This window comes from Acipenser ruthenus, chromosome 22 (assembly GCF_902713425.1).
Source record: "Acipenser ruthenus chromosome 22, fAciRut3.2 maternal haplotype, whole genome shotgun sequence".
NCBI lineage: Eukaryota > Metazoa > Chordata > Actinopteri > Acipenseriformes > Acipenseridae > Acipenser > Acipenser ruthenus.
This window is the reverse complement of record NC_081210.1, coordinates 21780927-21802165: the sequence shown is the minus strand read 5'-3', so window position 1 is coordinate 21802165 and position 21239 is coordinate 21780927. Positions and strand designations below refer to the sequence as shown.

Sequence of the window (21239 nt, the reverse complement as noted above, 5' to 3'; positions counted from 1 at the left end):
TTATTGTGACAGTGTCATGTTTGGTATTAATAAACCCATATTTTTCCTACAGAATAACAATCAGGGCCCATATTGGTATGTTGGTAGTACTGATTTATAACTAACGGCGTTTAAAAAATACTGATGTTACAAAGTAAAATCAAGGCAGAATTGCTTTATGAAAATCAAACCTAATGTTAAAACAACCAGCTAAAAAGCAGCTCCTTCTAAACCAGGTACTAGATCTAGCAATTGCATAACAACTACTGCTACAGAGTAAATGTGAGCATATATATATACCATGCAATTGAAAATTATCTTTATAAGTTCCCTCTGTACTTACTTGTTTTCCAATCAGCTCAGCCCATTTAATCGAGTTTTCCCCGTTGTCATGTATAATCTCCCCATTTTAATTCCGAAACTGTGTGTTACAAAACATGAACTCGCTCTTTCAGGGCCCTGAACTTCGATGCACATCACAGAACTGGGTTTTAAATAACTAAATAACTAAATGTTCTGTTATTATCACTTTCCTTGCATAGTAACAATAAATAATAAGCAGTCAACCCATGTAATACTATAATAAGTCAAACAATTCCATACAGTTACTAGTTTTTATCTATTAGCTTACCTCCATGTTTGAAATGATGACTTGGTTTCCAATCAGCTCAGCTCGTTTAATTGAGTTTGTCCCGTTGTTATATATAATCTCCCCATTTTGATTCCCAAACTGGGTGTTACAAACCATGAACTCGCTCTTTGAAGTCTCTGAGCTTAGACGCAGGTCACAGCGTTTGGTTTCACAATAACCCCAGGTTCCATCAGGGTAAGAGGAAATCATAGGTGTGCTATACCTGTTCAAACTGTTATGTGTCTTCTGGCATTTAATGATAATGAAAGTAAGAAGAGTCAATAAAAATATAGTTGATATAGTGACAATTGAGACGAGTAAATATGTATTTAAATCTGAGAAATCATTGTCCTTTGTTGGCATTTGCTTGAATTCTGAATGCTGTTCTTGAGTGCTGTCGCTAACCAGTATAGTCAGGGTCACAGTGGCTGATAACGGTGGTTCTCCATTGTCCTGAACCACAATTACCAAATTCTGTTCTTTGGGGTCATTATCCCTTAAAATTCGTTTTGTTCTAATTTCCCCAAAGGAAAGACTTACACTGAAAAGATCCGTTATTTTGGGTTCCACAATGTGATAAGAAAGCCATGCATTGTATCCAGAATCAGCATCAAAAGCCCGTATCTTGGCAACAAAATATCCAGCATTAGCAGAGTATGGGATATTTTCAGTATTAGTGAGCCCGAGGTTAGAATATGGCGTGAGAATCTCAGGAGTATTGTCATTGTCATCAATAATAAACAGGTTCACAGTCATGTTGCTGCTTTGTGAAGGGGAACCAGAATCCTTAGCTTCAATATGAAACTGGAATGTTTTACATTCCTCATAATCAAAAGATTTCATTCCATAGATTTCCCCACTCAGAGAGTTCACAGTAATTAAAGTAGAGACTGGTACTCCCTGGATTACAGATTCTAATAAAGAGTATGTCACTTGAGCATTCTCGTTTACATCAGCGTCAGACGCAGACACAGTAAATATAAGAGATCCAATTGCACGGTTTTCCTTTAAATAAACCTCAAGAGGAGACTGTGGGAAAAGTGGTGCATTGTCGTTTACATCTGAAACGTGGACACTGATAACCCTGGAGCTGGAAAGAGGAGGAGTTCCTTCATCTGTTGCTGTAATAGTGATATTGTACTCAGATACACTTTCTCGATCCAAAGCTCCCTCTAGGGTTAAAGAAAAATCATTTTCATAGGAGGATTGGAGTTTAAATGGAGGTGTTCCAGAGAGGTGACATTTAACCTTCCCGTTGTTACCACCATCTTTGTCTGAAACAGTAATGAGAGCAATCACTGTGCCCCTCTTAGAGTCCTCCTTGACGGTGCTTCCAAGAGATGTTACAGTTATATCAGGAGTGTTATCATTGAGATCAATCACTTCAACCAACACTTTACAATGAGTGCCCATTGGCGTGTGGCCTTTGTCCTGAGCTAACACGCGAATTTCATAAACATTGTTTTCTTCAAAGTCCAGGTCACCTTTAACTGTAATTTCACCCGTGCTTGAATCTATCTCAAACGTGTCTAAAATGTTTTTAAGTCCACGATTACTAAACGAATAAACAATTTCTCCATTTAAACCTTCATCAGCGTCAGTTGCATTAAGTTTCATTATTGTAGTTCCATATGATACATTTTCAAAAACACTGACTGTATACACTGAGCTACTGAAAATAGGAGCATTGTCATTATTATCCAACACTTTCACAATAACCAGTGAGGTTCCAGATTGAGGTGGGTTTCCTCCATCAATAGCTGTCAGCACAAGCTGAATCAGAGGCTGTGTCTCTCGATCTAAAGCTTTCTGTAGAATCAACTCAGCAGATCTACTCTGATCACTATCAGCCTGTAAATCTAGAATAAAGTATTCATTTGGACTGAGTTCATATGTATTTACAGAGTTGGTGCCTACATCTGGATCATGAGCAATCTCCAATGGAAATCTTGCTCCTGGAAATGTGGACTCAGCAATGTCTAACTGCAGTGATTTAACAGGGAACACAGGTGAATTGTCATTGATATCTAAAATACTTATTTTAACACGGTATAAATTCAATGGATTGTCAGCAATAGCTTCTAAATTTACAGAGCAGGTGGGAGTGTAAACACAGAGCTCCTCTCTGTCGATTCTTTCATTAACAAACAGAATGCCAGTGTTTAAATTTACCTCAAAATACCGCTTCTTGGATCCAGAAACAATCCGAAACATACGAGATTCTAGTTCTTGGACACTGAGATGCAAATCCTTAGCTATATTTCCAACAAAGGTCCCCTGATCTGATTCTTCTGCAATAGAGTAGATGATTTGTCCAGAAACAAGATTCCAGAGGCAAGGCAGCAGCAGAAAAACACAATAAATCCCCATTGATTCTCTTTTGTCTGACATATTGCAGAAGTATTTAGAGATGTATACAATCCAGTGTATTCCTATGTCAGGGACAGATAACCTCAGACTCACCATTACTTTTAAACAAAATGCCTGCCACAGTTATGCATCGTCTCTCCTATGTTCTATTTCAACAAAGACTGAGTGATGTCGCGTTTTTGTTCAGTAGGGAGGTGGGGCCCTTGATAGCTTGTTCTAGTTTTCTCAGGTTGGTGAACAGTGACACCATGTGGCTTAATTGAAAATTCCCTTAAAATGTATGAAAAATAGATTTTTTTTTAAAAAAATGTATGTTAAGAATAGACCAGTTAGAACAGAATAATGCTTAATTGTTCACTGTGAATTTGACTGTGTGTTCATTCCCATTTTTATGGTTTAAACCATATAAAAAGAGGATGCATGTCTTTATTATTATTATTATTAGTAGTAGTAGTAGTAGTAGTAGTAGTAGTAGTAGTAGTAGTAGTAGTAGTAGTCGTAGTAGTAGTAGTAGTAATTTGTGCAACAAGAACTCATTGGCTACAATATTAATCTGAACTGTGCAATGAAGACAACTTAAGGCAATGCCTGATCGTTTGTGAACAGAAGAGCATTACCAATGATCTAGCATTTTAAGTATATACTGCTGAATTCTAAGATTGTTTGATAAATGATTCACACAACACATTTGAACCCACTACTGTAAATAAACGAATTCCCTCTCAAATAGTGTTGTCAATTATAAGCCAGCAAAACATTACATTCCAATCATATGTTGAACTTCCTTACTGTGAATATTTCACAAGTCATTGTAAATCCAAAAGGTAACATTTACGACAATGCTGTTTTCAAAGAGATGCACCGCAAACCTGTTATAAGTCAGATAATATCAGCACGTGTTTAATTACATGTTTACCTATCAAACCACAACAAGGTAGAAAACTACCGTATACGAATATTTACAGTAAAATCCAAACCCATCAATAGCTTGCTGTCCATCACAGTTTAGACAGTTGATGGTTCCGTAATTAAAGTGCATAATACGATAGATGAAATAAATATAAATAAATAAATAAACCGAAACCTTAACAACGCAATATATTCGGCCTTATTTGAAACTCTGTTTCTCATGAATTGAACGAAATTGTTCATAGACTTATTAATATTAATAAACAATATTAATAAAATAAAAACAGACTTTGAATACTTTTGAGTTAGAGTTTTCTGAATTATGTCCAAAAACCGTGAATTAGAAATGATGGCAAGATTTTTAAGTTCAAATTTTAATTCTATAAAGAGGAAACAGCAATGATAAATTAATGGATATATACTGCTAATATCATAGCAGCAATTATTAGATTATCACATATAACAAACTACTTACCTCTGTGTTTTGAGATACAACGTGGTTTCTTGTCCACTGGGCCCGTTTACAAGAATCGGTTCCATTAGTAATGAGTTCTCCGTTTGGATGTGGAAAGGGCACGTTAAAAACCAAAAAGTCACCCTTAGACGTCTCTGAAGTTAAACACAAGTCGTAGTGCTGGGTTTTAGAGTAGGCCCAGCTTCCATCAGGGTTTGATGTAATCATAGGCGTGCTATACCTATTGAAATGATTGTCATCAGTCCGGTGGCATTTAATGACAAAGAAAACAAGAAGAGCCAATACAAATATAATTGATATAGAGGCAATGGAGATAACTAAATACAGATTTAAATTGGTGAAATTATCCTCCTTTTTGGGTATTTCCCTCAATTTTGAATGTTCTTCTTGAGTGCTGTCGATAACCAATATGGTCAGCGTCACAGTGGCTGATAACGGTGGTTCTCCATGGTCCTGAACTAAAATGACCACAATTTGTTGCTTGGAATCAGTCTCCTCCACGATTCGCTGTGTCCTAATTTCTCCAGTGTTGGGACTAATACGAAAAAGATCTGATCCTTTGGGTTCAATTATTTGAAAAGAAAGCCATGCATTGTAACCAGAATCTGCATCAACCGCCCTTATTTTGGCCACAAAGTATCCCGCGCCTGCACCATATGGAATCCTGTCTACGTTAGTTGAGTCGGGATTAGAATATGGTGGAAGGATTAAAGGACTGTTGTCATTTACATCAAGTATAAATACGTTCAGTGTGACGTTGCTGCTGAGCGGCGGGACCCCAGAATCTTTAGCTTGAACATGACACTGAAATACTTTCAGTTTTTCGTAATTAAAAGATTGCATAGCATATATTTCACCACTTGAAGAGTCAACAGAAATATATGTAGAAACGCGATCACCGTGGATCATCGAATCTAATAAAGAGTAGGTTATCTTAGCATTTTCGTTTAAATCAGGGTCAAATGCATTTACAGTAAGTATAGGAGATCCAGGTGCGTTGTTTTCATTTAAGTATGCCGTCAAGTTAGACCCCCGGAAAAATGGCGCATTGTCATTCACGTCAGAAACTGTTATATGGATAGCTTTGGTGCTGGAGAGCGGTGGAGACCCTTCATCTGTCGCTGTAATTGTGATATTGTACTCCGATATTGTTTCTCGATCAAGTGGCTCCTCCAGGATTAAAGAATAATAATTCTGAAAAGAAGTATGCAGTTTAAAAGGGACAGTTTCAGTGATGTAACAATTTATCTTCCCATTTTTGTCTCCATCCTTATCTGAAACAGTAATAAGGGCGATTGCCGTTCCTGTTTTAGCATCCTCCTGAACGGGGCTCAACAGAGATGTTAATGTTATTTCAGGAGCGTTGTCATTGAGATCAATCACTTGAACCAGTACTGTACAGTGGCCAGCCATTGACAATGCGCCTTTGTCCTTGGCTTGTACGGGGATTTCATAAACATTCGTTTCTTCAAAATCGAGGCCTCCTTTAATAGTTAGTTCACCTGTGATGGAATCTATGGCAAATGTATTTAAAATATTTTTTGGTCCACGGTTTGTAAAACTATAAACAATTTCGCCATTTAAGCCCACGTCCAAGTCTGTTGCATTAAGTTTGATTATTGAGGTACCTTGAAGCTCATTTTCAAATACACTGACCTTGTACACTGAACTACTAAAAACTGGAGCGTTGTCATTGGCATCCAGAACGTTAACAATAATCAAGGACGTTCCAGATTTCGGTGGATTTCCGCCATCAACAGCCTTAAGAACCAGATTAATTACAGATTGCTTCTCCCGATCTAAACATTTCTGTAGTATTAATGCTGGGGTTTTACTTTGTAGTTCAAGACGAAAATAATCACTTGCACTGAGTTCATATGTATTTAAAGAGTTTATACCAACGTCTGGGTCGTAAGCACTCTCTAGTGGAAATCGAGCCCCTGCCAATGTTGACTCAGCAATGTCTAACTGCAGCGATTTGACAGGGAACACGGGTGAATTGTCATTGATATCCAATACATTTATCTTAACACGGTATAATTTTAATGGATTGTTCACAATGGCTTCTAGATTTAGTGAGCACGTGAGAGTATTTGGACACAGCTCCTCTCTGTCAATTTTCTCATTAACAAACAGAACTCCAGTATCAAAATTTACCTGAAAATAAGGCTTCTGAGATCCCGAGACAATCTGAAACCTCCGAGCTGCTAGTTCTTGGACACTGAGATTCAGATCTTTGGCTATATTTCCAACATATGTCCCTTGATCTAATTCTTCAAAAACAGAGTAAATAATTTGCCCCAAAACAATATTCCAAAGCCAGGAGAGCAGCAGGAAACGAAAATAAACCCCCAAAGGGTGTCTCCGGTTTAATAAAATCATAATTGCAAATGTACTTACATAAAAGCTTACAATCCAGGTGCACTGTAGTGTCAAAAACAAATCACTCCAGAATCACAATTCCTGTACAGGAAGAACATACGATTTCACAGATCCTACAAAAGAAGCATGACTCATTTCTTCATAAAGGCAGTAGTGAGTTGGTCCAAAATGGAGATCCCAAGCATAGAACAACAAAACAGAAAACAGTGATCTCATATAATGTAGCATACTCGATGTGGAATCCCAATAGCACCAGCAATGCTTTTTGATATACTAATGCCATCCACAGTGAAGAAAAATATCCAATACCATTAAACCTGTAGAGGAAGAGCTGGGTTTACAGATATATTCCTTGATGATACATTTACCATATGCACACACCTCGGTTTGCAGACTGAAATGAAGTAAGAATAGAGGGATACATCAGATTCCAACCTGAATGTAGGAGGGGCAACAGCGAGTGTGTGTTGTGATTCATTCAGTAGGTGAACAGTGACACACAGTGGCCAAATTTAAAAGGATCTCAACAAAACCAGAAAGAAAATAAGACAAGAATTAACTAACAAAACAAGTATTTCCCTAGCAAAATAAAAAATCCAATGTATGTTTGTATACTAACTGTCACTACTGTCCAGACAATTTACAGCAAGAAGGGGAGCAAAAAGGAAGGGAATTGGTACATGTGTAACCAAAAATTATATTGCTCCTACTATGGAAGAAAGTCACAACGAGAACCTGGTCACAATCAGTATCCAGTAAGATTATTATTATTATTATTATTATTATTATTATTATTATTATTATTATTATTATTACATCACAAATCATTTCAAATTGCTTGGATATTAATTTCTAAACTACTAGCCTGACAATTAAACCCGCCCCACCCAATCAACTTTTGAATATTGAAATCTTAGTGGCCTGAATTTAAGTGAATACCTACATAAGACAAAGGCATATAATACAAGTATTCCACGTTATTGCTTGGTAGAATGATAGCCTGTGATAAGTTGCTCCTTTTAATTACCTTTAATAGAAAACAATATCAACCAGAAAAGCAACCACGGCGTGCTTCACAATCAAATTGTCTCTGGGCCCCATGCGGTTCTTATTGTAGTTGTCTGTGGCTGCAGTCAGTACTCTGTAAACGGGTCCACTGTACTTGATTTTGCACGATAGCAAAAGGTGGCGGTGTTACTTTCATCACACAACAAACCTAAAGGCTGAGTTTGGTACTACACATTGACATCGACATCAAATGATGAGCTATAGCGACCACTTTATAACAAGAAAAACTATAAAGTCCATCATAAAAAAATATATTAAAAGAAGCCAAAATACACAGCAACGTGGTATTGCAACGTTATTCATTGCACTGCACATATGTGGCTGATCAGTAATACCTAACATCACTAACATTTAATTATCAACTATCTTCTATTTTAAATTAATGCATTACTGCTGTATATAAACAGGTGTTGTTATCAAGCAATCTGAATTTCTAAAGCAGTGTTGATAGTGGAATTGTAATAGAAACGCTTTCACTATGTGTGTGACTTTTAGACTTTCCTGCAGAATACTTTGCAATGTGTGAGTCTTGGAACATGTCTAGTACAGATTTGCTGAACTAGTCAAAACATGTAAAGGTCTATTCACATGTAACTCTTAATCTCCATGTTTCCTTTGGCAACGAAAGATAGCTGAAGCGCTGTTTTTCTGAGCGTCACTGGCTTTTTGGTGTTTTTTGTTTAGGATTATGTGATAATATGTTGTGGTCCAAGAATCTTCAAATATATATATTGAGCTTGCCACAAATGTGTAATAGTGACCTATAGCGCATACCACGTATCACAATCTGCCTGCGGATTATCATTCCATTATAACTACGCAGAGATGTGTGGAACATGCTCCATCAGGTAAAACAAAAATCTACTTAAAAAAAAACAAAGGACAAATTCCAGCAACCATCTAATTTAGCCAAGTGTGCTAGATAAAACGTTTATAAATAAATACATAAATAAATAAATAAATAAATAAATAAATAAATAAATGGGAAACTTTCTTTTTTTTAAAAATCCCAAACCCCTATCAATGTCAAGGTTGACTACATTGTTCACTTCATCAATGTTCTTACCTCAACTTGGTTTCCAGTCCACTGTGCCCGTTTACAGGAATCGGTTCTATTACTAATGAGTTCTCCGTTTGGATGTGGAAAAGGCGCGTTAAAAACCAAGAAGTCACCCTTAGATGTCTCTGAAGTTAAACACACGTCGTACTGCTGGGTTTTAGAGTAGGCCCAGCTTCCATCGGGGTTTGATGTAATCATAGGCGTGCTATACCTATTGAAATGATTGGCATCAGTCCGGTGGCATTTAATGACAACGAAAACAAGAAGAGCCAATACAAATATAATTGATATAGCTACAATCGAGACAACTAAATATAGATTTAAATTTGAAAAATTATCTTCGTTTTTTTGCATTTGCCTAAATTCCGATTGCACCGCTTGTGTACTGTCGATAATCAATATTGTAAGGGTCATCGTGGCTGATAACGGTTCTTCTCCATTGTCTTTAACCAGAATTACCAAACGTTGTTCTTTGGGGTCATCTTCCGCTATCATTCGTTTAGTTCTAACGTCCCCACTATTGTGATTAATACTAAAGAGATCCGTTCCCTTGGGCTCAATTATCTCGCACGACAGCCACGCATTGTATCCAGAATCGTGATCAACTGCTCGGATCTTGGCAACAAAATATCCAACGTGCGCAGAATAAGGAATCCTTTCAGTGTTCGTGAGGCCGTTTGTAGAATATGGTGGGAGAATTAAAGGACTGTTGTCATTTACATCCAGAATAAATACGCTCACAGTCACGTTGCTGCTATGTGGTGGGACCCCCGAATCTGTAGCTTGAACATGAATCTGAAATACTTTCTGGTCTTCGTAATCAAAAGATTGTAGACTATAGATATCGCCACTAGCAGAGTTGACAGAAATAAACTTAGAAACAGGTTCTCCCTGGATAACAGAATCTAACAAAGTGTAGGTCACCTGAGCATTTTCGTTTAAATCGGGATCAAAGGCAGATACAGAAAGAATAGGAGACCCAGGTGGTCTGTTTTCCTTCACGTAAACTGAGATGGAAGACTCTGGGAAAACCGGAGCATTGTCATTCACATCAGAAACAGCTATAGAAAGTTGCTTGGAGCTGGAAAGGGATGGGGAGCCTTCGTCTGTCGCAGTAATGGTCATATTATACTGTGATATTATTTCCCTATCCAGCGGTCCATCGAGTATTAGAGAATAATAATTCCGATAGGACGTTTGCAGCTTAAAGGGGACTGATCCAGAGATGTGGCAATTTACTTTTCCGTTGTTTCCTCCATCCTTGTCTGAAACAGTAATAATGGCAACGACTGAGCCTGTTTTAGCGTCCTCCTGAACGGGGCTCAACAGAGATGTCACTGTTATTTCAGGAGCGTTGTCATTGAGATCAATCACTTCAACCTGTACTGTACAGTGACCAGCCATTGATGGCGCACCTTTGTCCTCAGCTTGAATATGAATTTCATAAGCAGCTGTTTCTTCAAAATCTAGTTGCCTTTTAATACTTATTTCACCGGTATTCGAATCTATATCAAAAGTATCTAAAACATTTTTGGGATCACGGTCACTTAATGAATATACAATCTCTCCGTTTAAACCTTCATCCAAATCGGTTGCATTAAGTTTGATAACAGCAGTTCCTTGCGATACATTTTCAACAATATTGACTTTATACACTGAGCTACTAAACACTGGAGCGTTGTCATTGGCATCCAACACTTTTACAATAATCTGTGACGTTCCCGATTTCGGTGGGTTTCCGCCATCCACAGCTGTCAGCACTAGTTTAATTACAGACTCCTTCTCCCTGTCTAAAGCTTTCTGTAGTACTAATGCTGTATATCTACTCTGCTCCCCTTTAGTCTGTAAATCCAGAATAAAATACTCATTGGAACTGAGTCTATATGTATCTACAGAGTTTTTGCCTACATCTGGATCAAAAGCGCTCTCAAGAGGAAATCGTGCTCCTGGCACTGTAGCTTCGGCAATGTTTAAATAAAATGAATTAACTGGGAAAATGGGAGGGTTGTCATTAATATCTAAAATGTTTACTTCAACGTGGTATAAATTTAACGGGTTGTTAACAATAGCTTCTAAATTCACAGAGCAAATGGGAGTGTTAGGACACAGCTCCTCTCTGTCGATTTTTTCATTAACAAACAGAATGCCAGTGTTTAAATTTACCTGAAAATACTGCTGCTTAGATCCAGAGACAACGCGAAACATTCGAGATTCTAGTTCTTGGACACTGAGATGCAAATCCTTAGCTATATTTCCAACAAAGGTCCCCTGATCTGATTCTTCTGCAATAGAGTAGATGATTTGTCCAGAAACAAGATTCCAAAGGCAAGGCAGCAGCAGAAAAACACAATAAATCCCCATTGATTCTCTTTGGTCTGATAAAACCATCGTTGAAAAAATATTTACAGATGTATAAAATCCAGTGTGATGTATTTCCAAAATAAGGTATCCAGTAATAAAGAATAATGTTAAATGAAATCGTGGTTACTGTTCAGATTCTTCTGTCCTACACAATCACTCTGTGCTTTATGTCAGCAGAAGCTCAGTTGCGTTGCGTATTCAGTCAGAACAGAGGAGGGGCCCTAAGAGACTGTTTTATTTTTTCACCTTGTTGGTGAGCAGCGACACCTTGTGACATATAGGAAACATGCACCAAATTTAAAAGACAAAATACCAGAGCAAGCTGGTGCTTTAATGACAGATATATAAAATATGACCTCACATATTTATATATAAAATATTTTCAGCTGTTAACAACAAAGGTCTGCATATTCTGCAGGAATGTAATCTATCATGTAGCACAAAACCTCTTATAATATATAATCCTGGGAAATTATGGAAACAGAACATACTGTATAGCATTCTGCTGATATTGCTCAAGTGAATTTAGTATATGTTATCGCTCCACAAAAATATACTGAAGAAGAAATCAAAGGAATAACTAAGATATTAAATACATAGTTCCCTTGATTAAACAATGATGAACCCGACCAATACACCACCAGTATTACCAATTACTGCTAACAGGCTCTAGATATGTTACATACTACTGATCACTCTGTTATACAGGTGCACGCCACTAACAGATCCTGTTAGAACAGAGTTCCGTTTACAGCGTATTAAGGAGGCATGTATCTGCCAAACACCATGGGATTTAATGGGGAATTACTCTGCTTAAAACGGACTGTTAATATGTACATCTTTCCTGTTCCACAGGCAGATGTTTTGCGTTTAATACGTACAGTTTAATACATACAGTAGTGTTTTATTAGGTACAGTTTTCCTGATCCACAGGTAGATATTTTACGCAAATAAGGTACATCCGGGGCAGTAAATGACAGTCACTACGGCATTTGTGACGTCAGGCAGGAAAAACAGTTGCTGTTTACTTTTATTCTATGTTTTTGTTGGCACAGCCATTGTACAGTTTAAAACGTATAACGTACACAATTTTGATTACATTTAGCAAAAACATAAATTCGTAAAATGGTACTACTAATTACATTGTACGTCCCACAGGGGCGTGTTTTGTATAAATAATAAACTCATGTTCTTTGGCAGTTAAGCTTTCTTGTATTGTTTATATTTAAGGTACTTATGGTCTAAGTTACATACAGCATTTTGAATTGTGTTTACTACGTACTTCGTTTATAAAGTACTGATTTCCACTGTCCCTTTGAGTGCATTATAACTGGAGTGCATACGTATAGGTAATATATAACTCATTACTTCCAGATTGTTAAAAAAAAAGCACCCACCTTTTCACCCCTCTGAAAATAAATAAGTAAATAAATAAATAAATAAATAAATAAATAAATAAATAAGTAATTTGCCATGTATTTACAAAACTAAATTATACAGTCACCACCTACACGTTTGCAGTCGCATATATTTGCATATACAGTATTCGCAGAGCCTGAAACTGGCAGTTCATCTTTGTGTTGAATCTAAGCGAATCTGCGATCCACGTTACTAAGGCTATAGCATTACAACCAAACAGCTGAGTTCAGCACCCTTGACTCCTAATTGTGTATATACATTTGTAACTTAATAAAATCTGCTTACCTCGATGTCTTTTCGAGTCGAAAGAGTCCTGTTACACGAGTCTGTTCTGTTATCCATAATAAGTTCTCCATTTGTACGTGGAAATGGAGCGTTAAAAACCAAAAAGTCACTCTTAGATGTCTCCGAAGTTAAACACACGTCGTAGTGCTGGGTTTTAGAGTAGGCCCAGCTTCCATCGGGGTTTGATGTAATCATAGGTGTGCTATACCTATTGAAATTATTGTCATCAGTCCGATGACATTTAATGACGATGAAAACAAGAAGAGCCAATACAAATATAATTGATATAGAGGCAATGGAAATAACTAAATACAGATTTAAATTGGTGAAATTATCCTCCTTTTTGGGTATTTCCCTCAATTTTGAATGTTCTTCTTGAGTGCTGTCGATAACCAATATGGTCAAGGTCACAGTGGCTGATAACGGTGGCTCTCCATGGTCCTGAACTAAAATGACCACATCTTGTTGATTGGAGTCATTATCCTCGAGGTGTCGTTTTGTTCTAATTTCACCAGTGTTTAGACTAATGCTGAATAGATCGGTTCCTTTTGGTTCCACAATGTGGTAAGAAAGCCACGCATTGTATCCAGAATCGGGATCGAACGCCCGTACCTTGGCCACAAAATATCCAACATCGGCAGAGTGTGGAATGCGCTCAGTGAGACCGACATTGAAATGTGGCGTAAGAATGACCGGACTGTTGTCGTTCTCATCAAGAATGAATACGTTCACAGTGACGTTGCTTGTGAGCTGAGGGTCCCCAGAATCATCAGCTTGCACGTGGAACTGGAATACTTTTAGTTCTTCATAATTAAAAGATTGCATGCTATAGACATTACCACTGACAGAGTCCACGTTAATAAACGTAGTAACGGGTACGCCATGGATCGCACTTTCTAATAGAGAGTATGTTACTATAGCGTTTCTGTCTAAATCGGGATCTGATGCATTTACAGTAAGCAGAATAGATCCAGTTGGAGCATTTTCCTTTTGATAGACCGTCACAACAGACTGTGGGAAAAATGGTGCGTTGTCGTTGACATCTGAAACTTGAAAAGTGATAATTTGAGTGAGGGAAAGTGGTGGCGACCCTTCATCTGTCGCTGTAATCGTCACATTGTACTCAGATACACGTTCACGGTCCAGAACTCCCTCTAGGATTAAAGAATAATAATTCTGGAATGATTTAAGTAATTTAAAAGGGTATGTCTCAATAATTTGGCAATTTACGTTTCCATTTTTGCCACCATCTTTGTCTGAAACACTGATTAGCGCGATCACAGTGCCAATTTTAGCGTCCTCCTGGACGGGGCTTAGCAGAGATGTCACTGTTATTTCAGGAGGGTTGTCATTAAGATCCATAACCTCAACCAACACTTTACAATGACCGGCCATTGTCACATGACCTTTGTCTTGAGCTTGTACACGAATTTCAAAAACATTCGTTCCTTCAAAATCTAGGTCACCCTTAACACGAATTTCACCAGTGCTAGGATCTATGTCGAACATATCTGCAATGGTTTTAAGGACACGGTTACCAAAAGAATAAATAATTTCCCCATTTAAGCCTTCATCCGGGTCTGTTGCATTTAGTTGTATTATTGCAGTCCCATGTGACACATTTTCAAACACCCTCACTTTATACACCGAGCTACTGAAAACGGGAGCGTTGTCATTGGCATCTAGCACTTTGACAAAAATAATTGCGGTTCCAGATTTCGGTGGGTTTCCACCATCGACAGCTGTCAGCACAAGTTCAACCAAAGGCTGCGTCTCTCGGTCTAAAGCTTTCTGCAGCACTAACTCGACAGATATACTCTGGTCATCGTTTGTTTGTACATCTAAAATAAAATAATTGTTAGAACTGAGTTCATATTTATTTAGCGAATTCGTGCCCACATCTGCGTCATAAGCACTCTCCAAAGGAAACCGAGCCCCTGGAACAGTGAGCTCAACAATATTTAAATACACTGAACCGACAGGGAACACCGGTGAATTGTCATTGACATCTAAGATATTAATTTCCACACGGTATAATTTTAATGGATTGTTCAGAATAGCTTCTAAATTTACAGAGCAAGTGAGAGCGTTAGGACAAAGTTCCTCTCTGTTTATTCTTTCATTAACAAACAGAATTCCGTTATTTAAATTTACCTCAAAATACTGTTTGTGGGATACTGAGACAATCCGAAACCTGCGAGCTGCCAGTTCTTGGACACTGAGATTCAGATCCTTAGCTATGTTTCCAACAAAGCTCCCCTCTTCTGATTCCTCCGCAATAGAGTAAATAAGTTGCCCCAAAACAAGATTCCAAAGGCAAGACAGCAACACAAAGAGAAAACAAACTCCCACAGGATGTCTTCGGTTTGAAAAAATCATAGCTGCAGAAGTACCATGTATGTATGTAATCCAATGCACTGCAGTGTCAGCAACCACTCATTCCAGAATTACCATTGCGATTAAAAAATAGCTACATATGACACCATTCCTACATCTGTGCCATTATTCCATTCTTCATGAAAAAAATGAAACTGGAGATCGCAATCCAAGGACAATAGATGAATCTTACACAGCATGCAGGTCCAATGTAAAATCCCGACAGATCTGATAAACGCCTTAGATATATTTAATTATTTCGACATGTCTTCTTGTATACGAAATGCTGTATTCAAATGCTCAGCACATACCTCTCGCATATAATATACCATGTAGAGCTTGCTCGGCTTGCAGACTGAAGTAAAGATTTCTACTGGGATACATCGGGTTTCATTCCGACTAGAGGAGGAGCAACAGCAAGCCTTTGTTCTGCTTTAACTAGAAGGTCTACAGCGACACACAGCGGCTGAATTATAAAAATGCTACAAGCAAGACCAGAATGTATTTTATTTTCAGGAAAAAAAATTATATATATATATATATATATATATATATATATATATATATATATATATATATATATATATATATATATAATTGACAAAACATTCAATTATTTTGGTATTACTAACATATTATTAAAGCATGATCCTAATATGGTCATGAAAAATAACTCAAATAAAACATATACGAAATATTAGTATTTCCAAGATATTTGTCCACAAGTAGCTTCGGATATGTTTGCACTGTGTTTCTCTGACTTTGTTGCAGAGAAACTGACTGGCCCTGCTGCTTTGTCTGGCTGTAAGTTGTGTCATCACTGGGGGGTGGTCTTACAAACTAGGTTTGTATGATTTTCTGTTAGACATCAATGACACCATGAGGCTCAAAAATGATTACACCAGATAAGAAATTGAAATGGAGATAAGTAATGCAACGTAATTTACCATATCGTGTATATATACACTGCTAATGTTTGTATTTAAAGAAGACAATAATTGTGTTAAATATAACACAATTTGTGATACCAGCAACAGGCTTTGCTTTTTTAGTTAAATCAATATCATGCCTAAACTAAAAACACCAAGCTACCACTCCACGTATGAGAAAGTGAATGAAAGAGAAATAACCATGTATTGTTAATGAATTTAAATGTATATTACAGTGTATCAGTCGAATATATATATATATATATATATATATATATATATATATATATATATATATATATATATATATATATATATATATATATATATATATATATATATATATATATATATTTCCTCAAAATGATTACGATCATATGTCGTTCATTAATATAAAAAAAAACGCACAGCAGGCAGATTGGGAATACATCAAAAGAAAATCCCTGCTGTATGTAAAAACAGTTGTTGTACAAATGAGTCTACGGCGTGTTTTAAAATGGGACATTGGGAAGAGAAAATGAAAACAGAACAGTTTGGGAAACCTTAAATTCTTCTAATATTTCTATACCTCAGAATTCTTACATACATACATACATGCACACATACATACATACATACATACATACATATACACACACACTTACATACATACATACATACATATGGTTTTACTACATTTATTTATGTATTTATTTATTTTATTACAATTTGTATTAGCTAATTCTGACTACAGTGACACAGTTTATGCTGGTACGTCTCTAGGTGGCCCTCTGTTCAAACTGTGAGCTACATAAGAACTTAGAGGTCCTCATCTGAACATCAGAGTGTGACGACAATGCGTCTTAAAGTATTGGGTATACTGTATGGCGGGACTTTTGAATTTAAATATTTTTCTACAATTACCTCGTGTGGTTTACCAACATAACATCACCAGAAATAACTACAATGCGGCTGATGTACTGAATGACACTGGAAACAATGACATTTACTATATGTTACAGCTGGATACTACCGCAATAAAGACAATATGTTGCGTACGAATATCAAATAATGACATTGTTAAATATATTTAGTGACTCACCACAGCATAGAATTTCTTTCCGTTTTCGTCAACAATTATTGTCTGATCGTTGAATCCCGATTGTGTGTGCATGTTTCCGTTGCTTCTCAAAGTATCCCCATGAATCTGTTGCATGCCAGTCATCGAGTCGTGTTTGGAGCATTCCTGAGACAAATGCATTTGGTAGCGGTAAGTGCGAAAGAGTGATCCGCCTGCGCTGCCATCGCCATAGTTGAGATATGGAGCAAACGTCTGGTTAGACTTGTGGCATCTGGCTTTGTAACAGTAAGTAGTTACAAGTGCGATAACACTAACTAAAAATAGGAAGGAAATCGACCCCAGCGTTATGATTAAATACAGAGTTAGTTGGGAAGCGTCATCTGGACTTTTGAACTGGTCTTTGAAAGAAGTTGAAAACAAAGGAACGTTTTCTTCTGTGTTTTCCACAACTTCGATGTCCATGTTTACGGTTGCTGAGAGTGAAGGACTGCCGCCGTCCTTAACTGTAATTGTGAGTTTATGAAGGTCAACATCCGTGTCTGCAAAAAGTCTTCGTGTTCTAATTTCCCCTGTGTAAAGCCCCACAGCAAACAGGCTCGGGTCTGTAATGTCACTTAGTTTGAATGAGACCCATGCATTGTAACCAATGTCAGCATCATTTGCTCTGATCTTGGTGACCAGAAAACCTGTGTTCACAGATCTTGGAACTTTCTCTACAGCCACCAGAGACCCGCTATTCGCTAAAGGAGACAGTATGACCGGCGCATTGTCATTCTGGTCAAGAATATACACGTGGACGGTAACATTCGAAGTAAGCGGATTGAGTCCGTTATCTTTAGCTTGAACTTCAAAATGAAAGCTTTTTAACTTCTCGCAGTCAAAACTATTCAGCGCGCAAATGCTTCCATTGTCAGGGTTAATGGACAAAATAGCAGACACCGGTCGATCCTCAATCTGTTTTTCAAAAACCGAGTAAGAAACCTTTCCGTTCTCCATGCTATCTGGATCCAGCGCAGTAATTTGGAAAATAGAAGCGCCTGGTGCATTATTTTCTTGAATATATACGCTATAAGATGACTGCTCAAAACGGGGCGGATTGTCATTTACATCAGAAATCGTAATTCTAACTGTTTTAATGCCATAAAGAGGTGGAGAACCAAAATCTGTAGCAGTGATTGTAACATTATACTCTGGTGTTGTTTCTCTGTCTAGAAAACCATCAATGACCAAAGAATAAAAGTTTGTTTTAAATGACGGCTTCAATTTAAATGGCACGTTTGGAGACAATGAACACTTAACTTTAGCGTTGTCTCCTGAGTCAGCATCAGTCACACTAATTAGAGCTACTACTGTGTCTATAGGAGTATCTTCCTTTAACGGATTAGAAAGGGAGCTGACTGTAACCAACGGTGCGTTATCGTTAACGTCTATTATTTTAACAATTACACTACATTGAGCTACCATTGAGGGTTGCCCCTCGTCCTCAGCCACAAATTCTATATCATAATCACTTTTTTCTTCAAAATCTAGCAACCCTTTAACATGTATCTCCCCAGAATTAGAATCTATACTAAATGCTTCACGAACATTCTCCATTGTCTTGTCACTAAAAAAATATCTAATTTTCCCATTGCTACCCTCATCTGCATCACTGGCGTTAAGTTTAATTACCGGTGTGCCTATGCTTGCGTTTTCCAATATACCAACAGCATATATTTGTTTGGCAAAGACGGGTGGATTGTCATTAGAGTCCAGAACTGTTATCAATATATCCACCGTCCCTGACCTTTCTGGTGAGCCACCATCAACTGCAGTCAAAACTAAATTGTGAACTGACTGAAGCTCCCTGTCCAGTTGCTTTCTTAAAACTAGAAATGGTACTTTCTTGTGTTCATTTCGTGTTTCAACATGCAGTTGAAAATATTCACTTGGACTGAGCTTGTACGAAGCAAGGGAGTTTTTTCCAGTGTCTGGATCATGTGCACTTTCCAGAGAAAACCTCGCTCCTGGCAATACATGTTCTGCAATTTCAAGAGACAGTTTAGGCTCTGGGAAAATAGGCGAATTATCATTGACATCTAATATTTCTATCTCAGCATAATGCATCTCAAGAGGGTTTTCTAAAACTATTTCCAGGTTAAGAAAACATATTAACGTCTGTCCACAAATCTCCTCTCTGTCTATTCTATCATTAATGAATACAATCCCATTCTTTAGATTTACCTCTGTATATTTTTTCTTAGCTCCGGTCGACATTCGAAACTTGCGAGCAGACAGGGCATTAACATCCAATCCCAAATCCTCAACAATGTTTCCAACAAAGGTCCCCACTTCCAATTCCTCTTGAATTTTGTACCTAATCTGCCCCGTTGTTGCTTCCCAAAAGCAGGATAGAAAAATAAAGCAAACGCATTTCCATTTTGGAGTCCTGTGAAAATCCAGACGGTCTGCGTGCATCTTGTAGGTCAAAAAAACAAACACAACCCAAATGTGGAGAGAAACTGCTGTCGATTTGCTGTAGCACTGGAGAATATTTATCCAAAAATAATTTAACGACCCTTGAAAAAAACAGGGGAGAGGTATTAATCCTTTCCTATGTACGTGCGCTGAAACTGACTGTCATTCTCTTGCTTTGTCAGTCTGATTGTATAGCTTCAGCACTGGGGGCGGTCCAGAAGCTTAATGTTAGTTTGCACGAGATTCTGTTGGACAACAGCGACGCTGTGAGTATTATTTTATAACTGCCAGTGTGTACTGAGTTGTACTGAACTAAAACAGTAAGCAGTGTTGGCAATACTACTACGACTACTACTACTACTGCTACTACTACTACTACTACTACTACTACTACTACTACTACTACTACTACTACTAATAATAATAATAATAATAATAATAATAATAATAATAATAATAATAATAATCTGTTCCTTCCTGCAATTAATCAGTTTGTTATTGTTACAATTGTGTTATTCATCTCAATGTGCCATTTGCCATTCATTATGATTGTGTCAATTAGTTTATATTTCCATGCCTGGTGGAGCTTGATGTTTAGCTTTGTATCTTAATCGAACAAATACATACATACATACATACATACATACATACATACATACATACATACATACATACATACATACATACAGTGCCTATAGAAAGTCTACACCCCCTTGAACTTTTCTGACATTTTGTTGTGCCTTTCATGCATTTAAATGAGGATTTTTCTCCACTTATCTACACACCATATTCCACACTGTTAGGAGGCTGTGTGGTCCAGTGTTTAAACGAACGGGCTTGTAACCAAGAGGTCCCCGGTTAAAATCCCACCTCAGCCACTTACTCATTGTGTGACCTTAAACAAGTCACTTAACCTCCTTGTGCGCCGTCTTTCGCGTGAGACATAGTTGTAAGTGACTCTGCAGCTGATGCATAATTCACACACCCTAGTCTCTGTAAGTTACCTTGGATAAAGGTGTCTGCTAAATAACAAATATATTTTTTTCTCAATAAATTTGTTTCCCCTTATATATATATATATATATATATATATATATATATATATATATATATATATATATATATATATATATATATATATATATATCTAAGGGGAAAAAATGTATTGAGAAAAAAAATTATATATAAAAAATACAAAACTGAAAGACCATAATTGGATAAGTCTCCAAACCCCTGAGTTAATACTTGGTGGAAGCACCTTTGGCATCAATTACAGCTGTGAGTCTGTTGGGATAGATCTCTGCCAACTTTGCACACCTAGATTTGGCAATATTTGACCATTCTTCTTTACAAAACTATTCAAGCTCTGTCAAGTTCCTTCGGGAGCTTTTGATGGGCAGCAATCTTCAAGTCACGCCACAAATTTTCAATTGGATTTAGGTCGGGGCTCTGACTGGGCCACTCAAGGACATTTTCCT

General features: G+C 37.3%; 1 protein-coding gene across 9 annotated transcripts in view; it reads right to left on the bottom strand.

The window, feature by feature from the left end:
* Positions 1-21239, bottom strand: part of LOC117973805 (protocadherin alpha-C2-like) — an 87191-nt gene that overhangs the window by 33980 nt on the left and 31972 nt on the right. The window contains exon 1 of one of the 9 annotated variants that reach the window (XM_058996127.1): positions 17326-19920. The exons of 4 other annotated variants lie outside the window; for them this stretch is intronic. In XM_058996127.1, the coding sequence (XP_058852110.1) occupies positions 17326-19761 (2436 nt within the window). In that variant the 5' untranslated portion in view covers positions 19762-19920. Of the gene's footprint in view, positions 1-610; positions 3125-4364; positions 7143-8880; positions 11030-12939; positions 15664-17325; positions 19921-21239 lie in introns of those variants that run through there. 4 more of the 9 variants (XM_058996132.1, XM_058996136.1, XM_058996131.1 and 1 more) reach the window with 4 other exon arrangements.